The sequence below is a fragment of the Pygocentrus nattereri genome, chromosome 24 (genome assembly GCF_015220715.1).
Source record: "Pygocentrus nattereri isolate fPygNat1 chromosome 24, fPygNat1.pri, whole genome shotgun sequence".
In the NCBI taxonomy this organism is placed as follows: domain Eukaryota; kingdom Metazoa; phylum Chordata; class Actinopteri; order Characiformes; family Serrasalmidae; genus Pygocentrus; species Pygocentrus nattereri.
In genome coordinates this window covers 3,629,997-3,650,624 of record NC_051234.1, presented here as the reverse complement: position 1 = coordinate 3,650,624, position 20,628 = coordinate 3,629,997, and the positions used below count along the sequence as shown (strand labels likewise).

Below are 20,628 nucleotides of genomic sequence, written 5' to 3'. Positions count from 1 at the left end.
AGTTTAAATTAAGATTTCTAGCCAGGAGAACTAAACCGAGGCTGATGTGTGTTTGTCCTGTGTTGTGGGACTGTTCGTGCTGATTACTGCATGTAAGACTAGGTGTGGTTATACTTCATCTGCATTTAGAAATTCTTGAGTCTATGTTCTCAAGTAGGATTCAACAGTACCTTTCACCCAATAATGGTTTCGGTTAAAAGGGCAATAACTTTTTTTTTTTCTTCCCCCCAAAACACTACTGGAAAACTAAGTACTACTAAGACATGGTGATGTGAAATTAAGGCTCACAGCAGTCTATAAGCTGGGGAAAATGCCACGCTTTCCAGTGCCGTTCAGCAGAAATATGCACCTTACATCTCTCATAACTAGACGTGGCCAACCATGTGACCCTGCATTGTAATGTAACCTACAACTGAAATGAGAAAAATGTGACTTGCTGTTCCTTTAGCATTAGTGGCATTCACACTGTTTGGGATTGAAGAACTTTTTTTTTTTTTTTTTATTGGTCTGTATATTTGAATATAATATGAATAAAATGTATTTGCTTTTACTTGCTCACCTCATTTCGTGGAGCTCTTGGATCACAGACTTTCAACAAACTGAGATTATTAAATTTGTTTTATTAGAAACATTTACAATACATTTTTGAAAATAACCAAAATCAAAACTAGTATGGCATAGATACATTGATCAAATATCAAAAAATGAGAACTCACAAAGAACATGTGCTAAGAAATCAACCTGCAATTCGTACGCCTCGTGTGGGCACGACACTGAATGAAGTTAAAAGAAGACTTCTGAAAGTATTGGCTAGCCAAGACTATGGTATGGCAAACCCTTCTCACTCACCAACGAGGAACCAAACACTAACAGCAGGAGATGCTGGTCCAAACTAATGCACTAAGACCACTACATGAGTTATATGAAACACTTCTACTGTGTTGGAAGATTCTGAAAGCTACCAAAGACAGACTGTTGGACCGGAGTTATCCATCCAAAGCAAGACCAAGAAAATGACCACCCCATAGCCCCCTTTTGTGTCCCTATCATACTGAAAAACATACCACGCTACACAGTTACCTTTGCCATTACAAAGTCAAAACAGTTGAGATACACTTTCACCATAAAGTTAGAGCTGAGACTGAGTCCTTTTTCAATGCAAGCTTGAAATTAACAAGCCACCGTTATGTTACGCTAGAGTTCGAAGTGATGGTGAAAATCTACAAGCGAAAAAGAAGTAAGCCCTTCAGTGTAGTGTGTACAAAAGCCCCCACTTGTACGCAACACGACATTTTTAGTAGTTTTTCAGGCCTGGTGATGATACAAGATACATGCATTGTACTGTATTTTACTTTTGAGTGTTTTTTTTGTGTGTGTGTGCTGAAACCAGCATAGATCTACTACATTCCCTTCACATGTTGAAGAGCAAAAATCGCAGGAACAGTCCAATTTTCCCCTCTCAGGAACTTTGTACGCCGTCCGTGTCAGGATTTTGAACACACTCTCTGAACTTCTACACGTATGTAGTAGATGTATGCATGAACGAAAATGTGTATATGCACAATTATCCGCCTGCTTCTCCATCCCAGACACCTCGGCGGTGCCCATTCACTTCACTGCGGTCAAAACAGATGAAGCGTTCAAAGTACGAGAAATAAAATTTAAAAAACTTTTTTTTTTCTTTGATTTTTTTTTTTTTTTTTTTAAATACAGGAAATGAGGGAGAAAAGGATTCTGTATTCAGTCAGCAGTATGGGGTTAGTTAAAGGACAGGCAAACAACACTTTCACCAAGTGTTGCCGCAATGCAAAAACGTGATTTTTGAGGCACAAACTCGAAGTGACTAAAATACCTCCTAATCCTAAAAAATATTTTTTTTTTCCTGAAATTATTCCATTATTAATGCACGTCTTTCTCTAAAACCGTGCACATCTGAAGTTAAAATATAAGCCTTTGAAAGCCCACAGCACCCACCTCATTTTACACTGTCAGAAGTATGAAGGATTTATCTAACTTTTATAAATAAAAATTCTATAGTTTTAATCATTTTAGTAGAAATCAACTTCATGTGTTTTAGAAATATATTAACTTTTACTTTGTAATAAAAAAAAACAAAATGTCTTGAAGTTACTTATAAATATGTTTGCTTCATTTAAGATATTCATAAATAACATCCAGATACTGACCTCTCCCTCTTTCTATGAAATAATAACCCATGTTAGCAAAATAGAATCTTACGAAAATGTTATAAGACTTTTTTTTTCCCTTAGTTGCTTTCTATAGGGAGAATCTAAACAGAAACGGTGGAGCAACTAGTTTCTCTAAACCATGGCATCAAAAACATAAAGCTTTTTGTCTTTGATCGATGGTCAAAAGGCAAAATTACACACTGATTGGGTGGTCTTTAGTTTTACATTCAAAATGCATTGGCCATCTACATTGAAAAGGCATTAGAATTGCTTTAGTGCATTATGTACATCTTGTCTGTTCACGTTACGATACGAATGCTGTGTGTGTGTGTGTGTATATAGATAAAAGCCTAGAGCCCTGCTAACTGGATTATGTAAAAGGGGTTTCTTGAGCTATTATTACAAATCAATAGATAGTAAATATTAACAACACTATACAAAAAAGTTAGATCGTATCCTTGCGGAAATATTGTGACAGTCGTTTAGTTTTAGGTAATTGTGCAGTAGATACTATAGGTTGGTGAAGACCAAGTTTAGGGGAAAAAAAAAAAATAATACATTATTATCTCAAACACTAGATGATGTAATTACTAAAGCTCTCTGTATTACATGTAGCTCTTTTATATCCACATCTCAACTGATAAAAGGTAAATGCTCTGTAATTAATCAGCATGCATAACCAATATGTATCTAAGGGATTATCAAACCATATAACACTATGTACTTACTATAAACCACAGTGTTTCTTAATATTTACCTTCACAAATACAACACGTCATTAAAATTAAAATCCTTCTTCCTCTGTAATTCCGAATTGGACCATTTTCCAGCCCCGTACTCTCATAAAGTAACGTCTCCTTCCTCTGCATTTACAACACTGTCATATTGGATATAGTCTTAAGAACAAACTGTATATACCGGATTTTATTAGGTATAACAAGGTACGTTTATATTACATGGAATTTGCTGGTTGCATCTTTGTTAAAAGACTAAAGACATTCTGATCCTGAATAACGGTTATTGCAATTTTTCTGTATGTTGCTCTCTTGGCGGGTGTGTTTGTGTACATACAGGTTTGGTTCACGTCTTTTCCCTACGTTCGTGTTTTTCCGATCCAACAACATGACTTCCGCTGTTTGAACTGAACTGCCCTGGCTTCAGTCCCTTTATAATTTAGAAGGCTTTCAGCCCATTTAATGCTATAATAATATTTTAACCGTAACTTTTTTTTTTTCTTTCTTTTTTGAATCTCTTCTCAATTCTTTGGCTACCATAAACACTTTAACTTAAACTTTCTATTGGGATAAGAACTAGTTACACTATAATATAAACAAACTGTCAAACAGAAGCATTTGTAACTTTTAAAATATTTTCATAATTGGCTTAAATACTGAAATATATTCTCATGATATGCCTATGGTAGTCACATTTTATATTTATCTCCGTATATGTGAGTAAATACAATTCTTTTAAATTTAATAGCAAATAAATGCTACTCTGTGAAAAAAAATGTACCTGACTCTTTACTGTGACGGGCTCTGTTCATGTTTGCTGGGGAAATGTCTCTGCTGTAGTGGCTGAAATCCATCCCACCCAAACCTCATAGTGTTTGAAGTACGACTCGTCTCGCCACAACCCTTCTACAAGTAATTCGGTCCCTGGTCTTATACTGATATCACGCGGTATTAATCGTATCGTGGGGTCAGAGAAAACTCGTAAATGCTGATGGGTTGTAGAATCACGCATTTCAGATTCGTCAAACAGGAAAAGTCACTGCAATTATTCTGCTCCAGAAAAATGTAATGCATGAGCGTTCACTTTAAGGGGGCTCCATCTTAAGGGTTTATCATTTTAACAATGCTGGGATTAAATACCGTCACAATGCACATACGCTTGTGCCACGAATCGTAAAAAAAAACCTGACTAAAAACGTGCCTGAATGAGATGCTTAAAACTTTGAAGTCATTTCCAACTTTGAGAGCTACCCATTGTTCTAGGTTGTTGTATTTACGTTAAAATATACTTCGTTATTGCTTTGTGTATTCCCTGATTTGATGAATGTAGAGATCCAGGAATACGCTCGTGAAACCTTTTTTTTTTTTTTTTTTTTACCTACATGGGCACAGTTTTCTAAAATCCAAGCCAGTGAATGTGATTTGCATAATTGTTTTAGCTGTTTGGCTTCAAAATACACAAGATGTGCATACATACATTCCTCCAAATAGGCCATTGTTTTTCCTTGATCGGTGAATGAGATTGATGAAGTCATTAAAAAGTACAGAAAGCATGCATTGCTTTTTGTTTGAAGAGAAGTGAAGCTACTGTTTGCAAATGAGACACAAAAACCTTGGCATGAGCCTGCGTCACCCAAATAGTGTTCGAAGAGAGATCCGTTCAATCACTCTTCATTTTGTACCAGTGCGAAGTGGGAGAAAAAAAAAAAAACAACCCAACAAAAAAACTTGAATGTAACCCAAGTTGTAAACAGCAATAATAATGATCATAATAAAAATGACAATATACAGTAAGCTCTCTAAGAAGTTTTTCAACTACTATGAATAGTATGTACGTTTGGTTTCAGACATCCGCTGTTTGTCTTGAAATAAGGTGCTTCACTCTTATCCAGACATAAGTGTAGTTGAAGCGTAAGTGCTTTTAATAGCTTAAATTCTTTGTACAGTAAAATCTCACCTCCTTTCGAATTAGAATGTCTAAGCCCATGTGTTGTACTGTAGTCGTTAAACGTTTACCTTTTGAATTCGTAGTCCTATGGTAAAAGAAAATGCTTTAAAAACTGTAGTATTGTGCCAGCAACCAAGAGAAGAAGGCAAAAGGTATGGAGAAATTAAGTACTGCCAGATTATACTGTGGTAGCTGCTGCAAACTACTGCGCTCCCCTCTGCCAAAAACAAACAAACAACAAAAAAAAAACCTTCCCATCTGAATTCCTTACGGAATATAAAGAATATCAGCGAGGGATATCTAATGTACTGTCAGCTCTATTGTTTGGAAGTACAATCGTGAGCTTACCCTAACATTCGACCAGTCCCACACATGTGGCAGTGGCGCATGGAGTCTCCAAAGGGACAAAACTGACCCATTTCAGATGGACTACATTTTTCAGTGGCTCCTTTCTTTCTTTCGCAGCAGCCCTCTTGAGGCGAAAAAGACCGAAAAGAGAGACTCTTTCCCTACCCTCCAAATGCTCTAATCTCCTCTGCCAAAATCCCCTAGCTTGATATGCGGTAGGCGGTGGGTGTGTAATTTGATTCAGTTTGAGCAGCGGCTAAATGGGGCGTTTCCCCCCCCCCCACACTCTCGTGTCAATTACAATTGTCTGATTTCATTTCGGAGTTCAAGGTCGTTCTCCCATTGGCTGCCCATAGCCGTTGGCCGGCGGGGCTGTCTCGGAGGGGGTAGCGGCAGGATGTCCCGCATATGTCAGAAACTCCATGGAAACTTTGATCGACCAGCAGTCCCTCTCACGCACACTGGATCTGCAGATTTTTTGGGGGGGAGGCACTGAGATTTCTGAGGGACTGTGAAAGAGAGCGCATTAACAAGAAAGACTGCCAACCGTGACATACAATTGGCTTCTTTTTTTTGGGCTGACGCACATCTAAACATCTGAACAAACTTTAAAAATATTGAAGTCTGAAACACTTAAAACCAAACTAATAACCGTTTGCTGTCCGATCTGTTTGCCTCGAAAGTGTTCCCCTGCCTCGATTTGGGCTCTCTCTTTGAAATAAAATCTGCACTTGGATTTTTTTTTCTTTGTCAGGACAAAGGAGGCCCCTTTCCCCACTGGGAATACTAAGGCTCAGAGGAGCAGGAGAGGAGGGAGGAGGGAGACAGTGAGATGGAAGGATGAAGGGAGGGGCCCCCAGCTGCACCTAGTCAAGCTCTTCTGTTAGGGAGTGGGGAGGGGTGCGTGTGGGTGTTCAGAGCACCATGGAGCCGCATAGTGTCCACTGTGGACCGGACCTTCCACATTTACTACAACCACCCCCCTCCTCAACTGCCCACTAGCCAGTTGCTTGCACCTGGTCTATGTCACATGACTAATTATCAGCTCCTTATTGGGAAAGGCCAATGTCGGAGCGCTCCGGGGACCGTCCCACCACTGCGACAAAACAATATGCTCTCTGGGAAGGGCCTGTGTAGTCGAGCAGTTGTGGTCATTACAGCCCAAGCAAGACGACGGTTGAGCAGTGAGTGGGGTAAGGGCACTCGCAAAGAAAAGAACTTGGGTCAGATTTGGAGCACAATATGAAACACCTGCTCCTGAACGGCTTCAATAAAGACGGACAGGCAGCAGGCACTTTGCAACTCAAATGCAGAGCCGTGGGGACCAGGGAGCTGCTGCATATTGTACTATAGCTCAGAGTCTTTCTCCTTGTCTCTCCCCTCTCTCTCTTTTGTGCACAGTCTATTCAAGCTCAGATTACCGACCACCCTCTCCTCATTTTGCTTCATACCGCTTTTTTTTTTTTTACCCAGTGCCATTTGTAATCTACATTTCATATGTCCATGATAGAAAACGGCTCACTGAGAAGTAAAAAATATTGATGCAACTATATCTAGAGTGGTAACCAAGTTGAAGAGGAAAAGTGTGAATGAAAGTAAAGGGGGGGGGGGGGGTTGGGGGTTGGGGGTATGGGAAGACACCTCTTTGATAATATCCCACTGGACGAGTTCCAAAACGTTGAGCTGACAAATCAGTTTGCTACCCAACAATCAGCAAACCGTGCTGTTTGTTTTTGAAATACACCTGTGTGGTGTAAAAACTACAACAACAAAAAAAAAATCACTTTTAGTTACTGATTGACATGAATAGGCTGTACAATTTTGCGACAATTGGTATATGAATAGGTTATGCAACTTTGCCATTTACATGTGATACTGGAGTGCACAGTGTCCTGTGCCTCGATTCAGGATTATGTGCATTTAGAATTCGTTCCAAATTTGAGTCCACACCTTTACAGAGGCAGAGATACAAGAAATCCGTAAAAGCGTTCTTTTTCAGTGCCATCTGTAATAGTTGACAATCAAGCTATCCATTTTAAGGTGCAACGATAGATTTAAGATTCAGTCAATATTTAACCTTTAAAAAGCATATTTGCCCCTTTGCAGAAAATGCTGGGATGTAAAACTATATTCTTTCCAATCTTACAAATTAATAATAATAATAATATTTATAATAATAATCATGGTAGTAAACTTACAAAGTAAAGCAAAAGTGTAAAACGTTCACATTTTTTTTTCCTGTTTCTGTCCACACAGCGATTCGTGCGGAAAAACAGCAGCAGTATAAAATAAAATTAAATTAACAAAAAACACTAAGCACTAACTTTTCCCCCATTTTAACAAAACCTTTATAAAATATATATGTATATATGTGTATATATAAAAGAAAAATCTGAAAATACTTCTTACTCTTTTTTAGTAAAGCAAGCAGTGTCTTCTAAAATATCTGCTTGTTTTTTTTTCTTGTTTTCTGAAAAAAGCAAAGTGTACATGGGGCAAATACTGACAAACAAACACAAACAATAAAAAAATTACAGTCAAAATGAACGCACCAGAAAAAAAGTAGAAATAGGAAAAAAAAACGCTTTTAGGAGAAGATTCGGATAGCCTGTGTGACGAGGGTGTGGCAAACAGGGCATTCAGGATGATTTAGCTCACAGATTCGAATGGCACACTCCATGCAGAAGAGGTTGTGGCCACAGGGGACCAGAGCGGCTGTCACCTTGCTCTCAAAGCAGGTCATGCAGTCCCGGGCCACAGCAGGTGGTGAGTCCGGCACTGGGAGGCGGCCAGCAAATGGTGTCGAGGCAGAAGTGGGCTCGCTGTGGGCGCGGCGTGCCTGGGCGTGGGGAGACCCGACAGTAGTGGAGCTGCCACCGGTTCCACAGGGCTCCGGAAGGCCAGGCGACAGTCTGGTCAGAGGGAGGGGCAGGCCTCCGAAGCTTTTGGAGCGCTGCTGGACGTAGTAGGCCACCTGTTTGGGATAGTCGGGGTCCCCCCAGCTCTGGGAGCCCTCTGAACCGAAATACGAGCATGGCTTGTCACCGTTGTTGGGAGTGGGGAAATCACCCTTACTATAAATCCCACTGCCTCCTCCTCCGCCCCCACTACTTCCAACTATGGCGTCGGAGAAATTCTGGCGGTAGCTGCTGGTGAGCGGCTTGCGCTGGCCCCCCTGCAGCCCCCACACCTGCTGCAGGCGGCTCTCCAGACCCCCGTTGCTACTCTCAGGGCCCAGGCAGTCGTTCTCATTGTTGTGGTCATGCAGACCGCCGGTGCGGAAGGCGATGTGTGCCTCGATTTCCTCACGTGCCCGCTCCGCGTTCCCTGGAGAACCGGTGATCTCAAACACAGGGTCACTGTCACGGCTGGGCGTGACGATGTAGGTGCACGTTTGCTGCTGGATGCGCTTGATGGTGGAGCCCTTGGGCCCTACCACCAAACCCACCACCCGGTAGGGCACCCGCACCTGGATGGTAGTCTGGCCAGGGAGAGGAGTTGGAGGTGAGCCGTTGAAGGAGACGCCCAGCTTGTTCCTGGAGGCCCTCAGCATGGAGAAGTGCTCTGCTGCAGAGATGATCTCACGCCTAGCTAGCGCCACATCTTCCTTACGGCCAGTAATGAGAAAGACCGGCTCTTCGCCCCGGACTGGGGTTTTGATATAAGTATTGGTCTTCGCTCGTAAGGCTTTGATTTTGCAACCTGTGGAGTGGAGAGGGGGCAGAATAAGTGACAATGACATGGCCAGAATGGGTATACTTTTGCTTTTCTTTGTGTGAACTCTATTTACCTTTGAATATGACTTGATAAACACTATGAAATATCATGACTGTACTTAATAGGGCCACATCACAAATCCTAATTTTGTATTGTGTACTGCAAAATAATGAGACTGAAACTGACAAAGACGGAGAACATACGACCCAGTTAAGAAGACCTTTACATCACTAACCTAGCAAAATGTATGTTTTAGTTGGTTTAGATGTCGATTTATTCACTTACTCGCTTTTACATCATTTAAAAACTGCTCTTAACGTGGAGTGAACATTTCATGGTGACTGGGTGAAGAGAAACAACCCAAAATGAAAAGGGACATTCTGCTGTAACATTAATTTATACTGAAGTCAGAAAAGATTTTTCATCTCTTACAAAGCTTCCGTTTTACAGATACTAGGTTCTGTTATGACAAAGACAATAAGAATAATATCACGCCCCAGTGCCCTTTTAAACACACTGGCTGAGATATTAATTCCCTTATATCAGAAATTTCCTTGTCCCCATGCTCTGGTTACGCTTTTATGGTCAGGTGTAATTAACAAGGTGCTATTAATAAGTTAGGTAATAAGGTTCACTTCAGAATAAAGACGTCTGTGTCATAGGATTGATGTGAGGCAAAATCAGTCTGAATTGGCCCTGTAATGATGAGCTATTATAATATTATGAAGTGCACTTTGATGATTGTGTCATATTCTCAAAAAGACACTTAAGATATGTTATGCTAATGAAGCTAAAAAAAATCTTCAAAATCTTTGGAAAGTTAGATATTTCTATAAAAGAACTCAAAATACTATTTACTTAATAATGCAAGGTGCTGGGAGAGGTTTTCATATTGCAGTATTTCACAAAACACAATACAAAAATATACAGGCCCTTTGACAGTGATCGTTACACCCTTAGTGCAAAAAGATTTCATACATTTAATGTTAATTACATTCTAAGAGAAAAGTGCACCACTTTTCTTTGATGCAAAAAAAATTAATATAATTTTCTAGTTTTATAAGGGTCACTTTAAAATCACCCGGAAACAGGTCTGTTAGCTGACCCCTCCCCCCCGACATAACATTAAAGTATGTTTGATGATAAACCAAGCAAATGTGCTCAAACTGAGCAAAATTGAGCATCTCCAAGTTAACAGATTCTGTATAAATATGTCTTTCCTTGTCTGCACACTGTTTTACCAAACCCTAGCATTATTCCTTTGTGAAATCCTCAGTGGACATATTAAAAGGCCTGTTATAAAGTATTAATAAATCATTCAGAATCTTTTTTTTTTCCTACTGTGAAAAACAAATAACAGAGCCCTGAAATTCGTAGACACTGTCTGAATCTCGTTCATTCGAAAGCGATGAAATGATTGACTAACTTGTCACAAATAACTATTTAATAAATAATTAATTCTGATATAAGCTTGTAACTGATTTGTTCACCGTTAATATACAGTCATGACTGTACAAGCAGTGCATTGTTTGTTTATAGAGAAATATCCACCTGTACGGATATGCATAGGTGCATGCTGGGGTGCCACTCTTTACATGCTATCGATTATGTTAATAGGAGAAAAGGTCACCTGAGGACAAAGAAAGGAAAACGCGAGAGGCGCGTGAAGCAGATTATTGGAAGAGGCTCTCGTGGAGAAATTAGGAATGAAAGCCTAGCTGAAATATTTCGTTCTTTGGTCTGTCTACAGACATCGAAAAACGGAAAGCCGCAGTATTGTGTAGGAGAATTTGTTTGGGTGGTTCACATGCAGCATAGCGATGTCTGTTGCTGTGAAGCGTCTTAAACGCCTGGCTGCTGGGTGGGATTTGATGAAGGCCGTGGCCGAGGGGCCTGTTTCGTAGTCAGATCATGGCTCGCTGTGTACAGCAGCAGCTACAAAACAAAAACAACAACAACAAAAAAAAACCTAGATGGAGCATCTAGCAGTGACAACAAGCAGCGCGAGCTTCTCTCCCACTGTTGAATAGCTCTGCACGCTGCAGGACTACAGCCCCCCTAACAGGCTTGGCAGCCACTGCAGGTGAATGAAGCACGCTTACTACGACCATTCAGACCGAGCATGTTCCCGGCACACATTCGAGCAGACACTACGGCCTAATGACCGAAGGAGGACAATGTGGCATGAATGATGGCCCATATTGACCGTGCTGCGCCCGTTTGTGGTAACGCTTATTTTTGTTTTGGGCATGTTTGATGATCTAGTCAAATGTCTTATATGGACCCCAAAAAGCTAAGCAAGCCAATTTTAGACATTCTGTATGTAGTGATGCAAATGAAAGAATCATAATTAACAAACAACAATGAATAAAAGCAGAAACGTCCAAATCAGTCCCTTAAAAAAAACTGCAGCATTCACACCAAATGAAAACCAGCTCGCAGCATCTAAATTTTATACCCACGTCTTTTCAACTGAAGTCCATAAATCAACAATATGAACACAAACTGTTCCTCGTTTCTTTGTCAGTACAAATCCAGAATCCTCCCCAGCAAAGCATGTAGTAGCTGCACTTGAAGTGACTAATAAAGCACCAAATCAAAAGAAGCTCTTTCCAAATCCTCCTAATCAGCACTTTTCAGTCAAGGCAAAGCCCTCTGCTGCACTTGGACCGCCTGGTCCTGGCCCCACAGCCCACCCCCATTAAAAATCAAGGGCACACTTCACAGTAACCATCCAGAGCCGCATAGGAAAACGTAGGCACTTTAGCGCAACGTAATGAGCCCACATCCACACTAAAGGAACAGGGGTTACGCTCTTGCCTTTCAGGGGGCGTGCTCAGTTCTACATGTTGTTGGTGTAAGCCTTCAGTGAAAAGGACCATGCTCTTGTTGTTGCTCTTCGGATCCTCCCATGACCCCGTGCTGGCGAGCATGTGGATGGAGGAAAGCTCTGAGGATGCCGTATTGGTTGCCTGGGCGTGACTCCCCTACAGTGAGCAATGACTCTGAGCTCCAGCAGCCCTTCTTATCCGATCATCTCCAAAGGCTGAACAAAGCCTGGCACCAACGGGCATTCTCGGCCATGGATTAATAAGGGCAGCTCTTTCATAGGAGGCAAGCAGGCTGACCCCTCCAAGCAGGACAAAAGTCAAGACAATAAACCCTCAGCGAGCCAAGCAGCAGTGGTTCACCTTAAACTTGCATGTGCTGCACAACAATAGGCCATAACGTCATTGAGCAGCAGGGTGATATAACGTTATTCAACGGTCTGCAGTCACTTCTTTCCCCCCCTTTTAAAACAGAAAAAAAACATTAGTTCAACATCCAGCTGAGTCACGTTGAAATCATCTTCATGTGGAGAACCTCCAACGGTCACCACATCACCCTCACCCCCCAACGTCCACCTGCCACTTCCACGTCTTTGTTTGACACCTTAACCGGACTCGTCCTCCACCGAGGCTTGGAGACGAGCTTCAAAAGTAACAAGGGGGAACCCAAGCAGGACACAAACTTCAACGAGCCCACATTTTAGCTTACTCTCCATTGTCCAGGCGGGTCAACAAGCCGACGTTACGCCAAACAACTGACTAACGTTACTCCGCGTTTTTTTTTCCCTCGTCACAAAGGAACTGTGGAGAAAACTTGAAGAAAACACGCGTGGGCCAGCTCAGACGTCGTTTATAACCCAGCACGACGAGTAAAAATGTACAAAAGTCAGAAATACGCCGCTCATAAAGCACAAAGTTAGCCCCCTCAGCGGCTCGGCTAGGCTCGGCTCGCTCCGGCTAACGGTTTTTTTTTTTTTTTTTTCAAAACACTCCCTCGCGCTCAGACGACAAAGGAAGCGCGCGCTTCCAGCGCCTCAAAGTGTGTGCACGCTGCCACAGCGATGCATTTCAAACAAAACCCAGCGCTGGATCCACTTTTAACCTCCGTTCTTTTGCTCTTCCCCCTAAAACCGCTCACTCTCTAACCCGTGCGTGTGTTTTTGGACGCGGCTGCGCCAAGCTGCGCGTGCTAGACCGTTTTATTCCCCTGAATGCCTCTACAGCGTGGCAGCAGCAGCGTCTCGTCTGAATAACAAAAACATGCAGCAGCACCACTCCCTTTCCAGCGTGACTGAAACCAAGCTGCAGCTCTTTCGCTCGAGTGGGTTTCTCTCTCTTTCTTTTTTTGAAACAGGGTCTCTCTGTCTCTTTCTTACCTTGCCTGCCCACTATCTCGGCCACATGCTCGGAGCTTGGCACGGGAACACACTCGGTGATGTTGCAGCCCCGCGCCTTCGTCTCGCTGGCCGAGCCGTCGTACAGCGCACACAACTTGCTCTTGCTCTGCAGGATGCCCGCGTCTCCTCCACCACCTCCTCCACCGCCGGCGCCTCCGTTGCTGCCGTGCCCGGGCTGATGCGTGCTTCCCCCGTTGTTGTTGCTACTCCCGCCACCTCCACCGCCACCACCGCTGCTTCGCTCCTGAACCGCCCCGTCCTCGCCTTCCCCGAGCCCCAGCAGGGAGAGCTGGCCGAGAGCCACGCGGAGCGCCCGCGACTCGTCCTCGTCGTCGTCCGGCGGCGGCGCGAGGAGGCCCTCGGCACCGAAGCCCGAGGCGGCCAGGTCCCCGCCGTAGCCCCCGTTCTTCTCCATGATCCCTGCTAGGAGCAGCAGGCTAGGCATGGCTAAACAAAAGCGAGTGAGGAGACAAAAGACGCGCGAGCGAGACTGGAGGGAGCTGTAGCGCTCGTGCCGCCCTCCTCCTCCTCCTCCCTCGTGCACTTGCCCCTCCCACTTGTCCCGCCCCCTCCGTTTTGCCCTCTTTCCCCTCACTCACTCATTCATGCTAGGTTGCAATGCGATCGACTCCCTGACCCAGCATGTATAGAGAGATACAGGCACGCGCGCTGTATATATATATATATATATATAACTATATCATGCGTGACTCACTGTGTGTCTGTTTTTCCTCTGTAGAACCCCAAATGCCTTCCTTCAGTCTTCTTTGTGAACTTGTTCTGCTAATTGCAGTATTCAGACCGGCCCAGATAAGGGTGGAACCTCCGTTTGGGTCTTGGTTCCTCTCAGTGGTTCTACCTCAAGCTCTTATGGCGGTTTTCCTTTTGGGTCTTGGTTCTTCTCAGTGGTTCTACCTCAAGTACTTATGGTGGTTTTACTTTTGGGTCTTGGTTCCTCTCAGTGGTTCTACCTCAAGTTCTTATGGCGGCTTCCTTTTGGGTCTTGGTTCCTCTCAGTGGTTCTACCTCAAGTTCTTATGGCGGTTTTCCTTTTGAGTCTTGGTTCCTCTCAGTGGTTCTACCTCAAGTACTTATGGTGGTTTTACTTTTGGGTCTTGGTTCTTCTCAGTGGTTCTACCTCAAGTACTTATGGTGGTTTTATTTTTGGGTCTTGGTTCCTCTCAGTGGTTCTACCTCAAGTTCTTGTGGCGGTTTTACTTTTGGGTCTTGGTTCCTCTGAGTGGTTCTTTCTGAAGTTCTTATGGCAGTTTTCCTTTTGGGTCTTGGTTCCTCTCAGTGGTTCTACCTCAAGTTCTTATGGCGGTTTCCTTTTGGGTCTTGGTTCCTCTCAGTGGTTCTACCTCAAGTTCTTATGGCAGTTTTCCTTTTGAGTCTTGGTTCCTCTGAGTGGTTCTTTCTGAAGTTCTTATGGCAGTTTTCCTTTTGGGTCTTGGTTCCTCTCAGTGGTTCTACCTCAAGTTCTTATGGGGGCTTCCTTTTGGGTCTTGGTTCCTCTCAGTGGTTCTACCTCAAGCTCTTATGGCGGCTTTCCTTTTGGGTCTTGGTTCCTCTCAGTGGTTCTACCTCAAGCTCTTATGGCAGCTTTCCTTTTGAGTCTTGGTTCCTCTCAGTGGTTCTTTCTCAAGTTCTTATGGCAGTTTTCCTTTTGAGTCTTGGTTCCTCTGAGTGGTTCCTTCTTAAGTTCTTATGGCAGCATTCCTTTTGGGTCTTGGTTCCTTTCAGTGGTTCTACCTCAAGCTCTTATGGCGGTTTTCCTTTTTGGTCTTGGTTCCTCTCAGTGGTTCTACCTCAAGTTCTAATGGCGGTTTTGGGTCTTGGTTCCTCTCAGTGGTTCTACCTCAAGTTCTTGTGGCGGCTTCCCTTTTGGGTCTCGGTTCCTCCCAGTGGTTCTACCTCAAGTTCTTGTGGCGGCTTCCCTTTTGGGTCTTGGTTCCTCTCAGTGCTTAGTGGAGTTTCTCTGCAGCTCATGAAAGGTCTGGACCCGGATTTCTGGATTTCTAGCTTTGGGTCGGTGTCTGTTCTGAACAGCGCTGCACAAATGAAATTGAACTGAAGAGAATTGAAACGGGGCGTGGGGGCGGGGCCAGACTTCATCACGGGGTGGGGAGAAGGGGGCGGGGTATGTGACTAGCCCCGCCCCGTCTGGCTCACGTCTAGCGAGCCGCCTGCTTTCTGCTTTCAGTCTGGATTTGTCTCGTTTCCAGCGGCGGTTTCCCTCAACAGAGCTGCTCGGTCCTCCCCACCGGGGCGAGCTGCTGTGGCGTCGCCGCGCTCGCCCTTCGCTCGTAACGAAACGAGCGCTTTTGTTTTTCAGCGCTGTGTTTCGGTCTCTGCGCCGCTGAGACGCTGACTGGAGCGCTGTGGATTAGGTCGGAGACCCACGTGCTGCTCGTGTCTGTCTCGGCCATTTTCTATCAGACCGACCCCTCGGTGGGGGGCAGACCCCCACCCCCAACACACGCACACATACAGGCTGATAAACAGCGCCGGGGCTCCGCCCTCCGGAGGGGTTGCGGTGGGTCAGAGAGAGAGAGACGGACTGCGGAGAGAAAACGGCGAACAAAAGAGTGACTCCTGTACAGACAGCAGCACGTCCACACCTGGGCAAAGGAGGGACATAGTAATTAATATACAGCCAGTAATAATGCATAATAATCCAATATTCATAACTATGCATGTGATGGTTAAATAATAACAATGACATTAACTACATAACAACAATAACAATAGAAACAATAACATTATTGTTGTTGTTATCATTATTATTATTATTGGTCTAATAATAATAGTGAATAAGTCTAAAAAGAATAAGAAATTAACAATATCTCATTTACTGTTGTAGAGTTCTAGTTAAGTAGTTAACATGACAGGATAACATCGCATCAATGTGCATTTAGTTTATATTAATGCATCAGCTCTCTCTCTCTGTCTGTCTCTCTCTCTCTGTCTGTCTCTCTCTCTCTGTCTGTCTGTCTCTGTCTGTCTCTCTCTCTCTCTCTCTCTCTGTCTGTCTGTCTCTCTCTGTCTGTCTCTCTCTCTCTGTCTGTCTCTCTCTCTCTCTCTCTCTCTCTCTCTCTCTCTGTCACTTCTGTACTGTCCAGACAGCAGCATGTCCACACCTAGTTCAAAGGAGGGACAAAAATAAAAATGATACACAAAGTAATAAGAATATTAATCAAACATTAATAACACGTCTATGATGAGTAGAGTGACAATAATAAAAAAAAACCATAATAGTAATAATAAGACTATTATTATTAATAATAATAATAATAATAGTGAATAAGAAATGATAAAATAATATATAATAATAAGCGATGTTTCACTTGCTTAGCAAGTGTTAACTACTTGTAAGTAGTTAACATGACATGATACTGATACATATTCTCTCTCTCTCTCTCTCTCTCTCTCTCTCTCTCTCTCTCTCTCTCTCTCTCTCTCTCTCTCTCTCTCTCTCTCTCTCTCTCTCTCTCTCTCTCTCTCTCTCTCTCTCTCGTTCGTCTGGCCTTCAGACCTGAGCAGACTTCTTACATCTCTACATTGTTATTAGTTCTCATTATTGAATATCGAACAGACTGTCTGGAAACGAGTGGCCTGATTCCCTCCTATCCAAGTTTGAAAAAAATTAGGCTGCAGAATCCAATAAAGCCAAAGTCTGATGCAGCAGCAGATGTGATGTCCTTATACACACAAACTGATCTGGCATCATAAAACATTACCAGATCCTGCATCATCGCTATGACGTCATGCCCGCTTAGGCGGATTGTGTAATCTCTTGAGCCAGTAAATGGGAAGAGTTTCCCTGAGACGTGTTAAGGTCAGGGTGAGATGTGGTGAGTGAGTACGTCGGAAACAAAACCTTGTATCTCCAGACTGGGAACTTTGCAGGAGAAGGACAACATACATTACTTTCAGTGTAAGTCAATGGAACCAGACGTTTTATCAAGTCATTTTCTGACCATTCATTTTGGTCCATCCTTCATGAAATTTATACAGAACATAAAGGCCAACATGCATGTTCAAATTATGTCAAACAGTTGTTCCAACAAAAGGCGATATTATATATGTATAAACCATAAAACCACAGTTACACAGTGTATTGCGGAACTTGTGCGCCCCTACAGCCCCTCAGCCCAGGTAAATGTACAGTGGGCTTCTTTTACACACCAGGTTGGGCCCAACAGTCAGAATGTCCAAAAGGTCATCTGCCTGCACTAATGGTGTCCACTGGGAGTCGGAGGCCCAAATCAATATCAGCTATGGATCGTGGATAATGTTTCTCTTTCGCCCCAGCCTGTCTGCGGGTTGCACTCTTTTGTCCACCTCACCCCTCCCTTTTTCACCCTTTGTTTGTGTTTTTGATCTATTTACTTTAATGATTCGAGTATCATTTCCTGAAAGGTCCGTGAGCGGCCGCACACCTCAGCAGCAAACCGTTGATTATTTTCTGCAGGCTGATTACGTCACAGGTCATTAATCCATAAAGCTCTTTATGAAAGACAAATCGCAGCGAGCACTCAGCGTTCACATGCAGCGATGACCTAATATGACATCATCTGCTGGAGAGCGTGGCTGAATACGGCTGCCGTGTGGCGGGAAGTCATGTGACAAGGGCACCCAGTCATCCAGTGGCTTCCTAATAGCATGTAAATATCACTCTTACACACATATACAGCATCTCCTACAGCATCATCATCATTATTATTATTATTATTATTATTATTATTATTACAACAAATGCAGGTACATTTTACTGGAATTCCAAGAAAGAATTCCAAGAAATCTTTATTTATATATGACAATAAACTGCAGGCTATTTAATTATTTATTTATTTATTTATTTATGTATCTATCTATCTATCTATTTATTTATTTAAATACTTATCATGCAGTGATTACTGCACATTTGCAGGAGCTTCTGCACTCTTAAGATGGTTCTTCAAGGGTTCTTTAGTGAAGGCAATGGTTCTATTTAGCTGCACGAGTTCTGTATTTCATGCTTCAGTGGTTCTTTACATGGTGACATGGTTCTTCACATTAATGGGGAAGGTGTTGTGGTTCTATTTCACATCAAAAAGGGTTCTCGTATTGTTACAGTGTCAAGCTCGTATATAGAACCCTTTTCAAAAAGGTTTGTGTTGTGTTTCTATCTAGCGCCATAAAGGGTTCTGCTGTTGGTAGTGTTAAGCTTGTATAGAAGAACCCTTTTTGGTGCTACATAGAACCCTTTTCAGAAACATTTGTGCTGTGGTTCTATATAGCCCCAAAAAGGGTTCTGCTGTTGTTACAGTGTCAAGATTATACACAATAGAATGTTATGCTAGACAGAACCCTTTTCAAAAACCTTCTATGTGGAACCACATACAGCACACTCTCCATCAACCGTTTCATCATGCAAAGAACCATTTTAGCTACAATGCTGCTATACAGGACTCATGGTTCTAAATAGAACCATGCCTTTCACTAAAGAACCCCTGAATCATCTTTAGTAAAAGCGTAGCTGCACTATATTCCAAAAGTATTTGGTCACCTGGCTTCACACGCATATGAACCTGAGTGAGATCCCATTCTCAATCCATAGGGTTTAATGTGATGTCAGCCCACCCTTTGCAGCTATAACAGCTTCAGCTCTTCTGGGAAGGCTTTCCACAAGGGTTAGGAGTGTTTATGGGAATTTTTGACCGTTCTTCCAGAAGCGCCTTTGTGAGGTCAGACACTGATGTTGGACGAGAAGGCCTGGCTCACAGTCTCCGCTCTAATTCAGCCCAAAGGTGTTCTATGGGGTTGAGGTCAGGACTCTGTGCAGGCCAGTCAAGTTCTTCCACACCAAACTGGCTCATCCGTGTCTTTATGGACCTGCTTTGTGCACTGGTGCGCAGTCATGTTGGAACAGGAAGGGGCCGTCCCCAAACTGTTCCCACAAAGTTGGGAGCATGGAATTGTCCAAAATCTCTTGGTGCTGAAGCTTTAAGAGTTCCTTTCACTGGAACTAAGGGGCCGAGCCCACCTTCTGAAAAACAACCCCCATACCATAATCCCCCCTCGGCCAAACTTTACACTGGTGGTTTTAGATAGTAAAATATTTGGCTATATCTGTGTTGTAGAACCTGGTTCCTATCAAAACCACTGAGAAATCTGAATGTGGAAGTTTCTCTATAATTAACCATTTCATATCAAACCACTCTGAATAACTACATCTGGTTGAATGGTTTGAGAAACCTGTGAAGTTCCCAAATAACTGCAAAAACAACACGTACACATCATCATAAGCTACTTCAGAAACTCAAACCAGGTGGACAATCTTCTTTCTAGCCGCCCAGACGGACAGGCCACCGCTGTTACATGTAAAACACATAACACTTATGGACTGTGGACTGTAGCAGCTGGAAATGCACATATAGTGAATATGTAAACATGTTAGACTGTAAACCTGTACAGTGTTGGTAAACACTTAAAAAGGATGGTGCTCCAACGGTTCTTCAGTAAAGAAAATGGTTCTATATAGAACCACGAATACTCAGAGAACTCTTCACTTTAAAAAGGATGATAATTCAAGGGTTATTTAGTAAAGCAACTGGTTCTATAAAGAACCATGAACACTCTGAGAACCCTTTACTTTTAAAAATGCTGATTCTTCAAGGGTTCTCTAGTAAAGAAATTGGTTCTATAAAGAACCATGAACACTCAGAGAACCCTTCACTTTTAAAATGTTGACTCTTCAAGGGTTCTTTAATAAAGAAAATGGTTCTTAATAGAACCATGAACACTAAGAGAACCCTTCACTTTTAAAAATGCTGATTCTTTAAGGGTTCTCTAGTAAAGAAGCTGGTTCTATAAAGAACCATGAACACTCAAAAAAACTTGATTAAAAAAGCATGATTAATGGGTTTTTCAGATTGATGGAAATTTTGCATGAATGTGCTGTAGAGGGTTCTATGTAGATCTTTTTTAAGGAAGGGTTCTATATAGCACCAAAAAGGGTTCTTTCTGGATGCTATACAGAACCAGCTCTCACAAACGGAAATTTCTCATTAGTTCAGATTTCTACACTCTTAAAAAGGCAGGTTCTTCAATATAGAACCATGGAGAATGTGCTGTAGATGGTCCTATACAAAACCTTTTTGAAAATGGTTCTACTTAGGGTTCTTCTGTTATGACAAGCTTGACAATAGAAGAATTTGTTTTGGTGCTAAATAGAACTCTTTTCAAAAAGCCGCACCTTCTCCATGAATCTGAAGAACCCTTGAAGCACCATTTTTAACAGTGTTTGCATTATTAAATGGTTCTTCGCATCATGAAAGGGTTCGTTAGGTTGATGGAAAGTATGTTGCATATGGTTCTATATAGAATCTTTTTGAAAAGGGTTCTATACAGCACCAAACCGGGTCCTTCTATTGCAACAATGCCAAGCTTGTAACAACAGAAGATTCCTTTTTGGTGCTGTAT

The 20,628-nt window shown here is 42.6% G+C and overlaps 1 protein-coding gene across 1 annotated transcript; it reads right to left on the bottom strand.

The window, feature by feature from the left end:
- Positions 1 to 1,686: 1,686 nt before the first annotated feature.
- Positions 1,687 to 13,658, bottom strand: mex3a (mex-3 RNA binding family member A). The gene is made up of 2 exons (XM_017708710.2): positions 13,141 to 13,658; positions 1,687 to 8,921 (listed from the first exon to the last, which is right to left on the bottom strand). Exons 1-2 carry the CDS (start codon positions 13,604 to 13,606, stop codon positions 7,807 to 7,809), a joined length of 1,581 nt encoding a protein of 526 aa, XP_017564199.1. The 5' UTR covers positions 13,607 to 13,658; the 3' UTR covers positions 1,687 to 7,806.
- Positions 13,659 to 20,628: the final 6,970 nt, after the last annotated feature.

Coding starts and splice junctions, on each gene's coding strand:
- mex3a (XM_017708710.2), bottom strand. CDS start 13,606: ATGCCTAGCCTGCTGCTCCTAGCAGGGATCATGGAGAAGAACGGGGGC. Junction 8,922..13,140: donor CGAGATAGTGGGCAGGCAAG/GTAAGAAAGAGA, acceptor TCCACTCCACAG/GTTGCAAAATCAAAGCCTTA.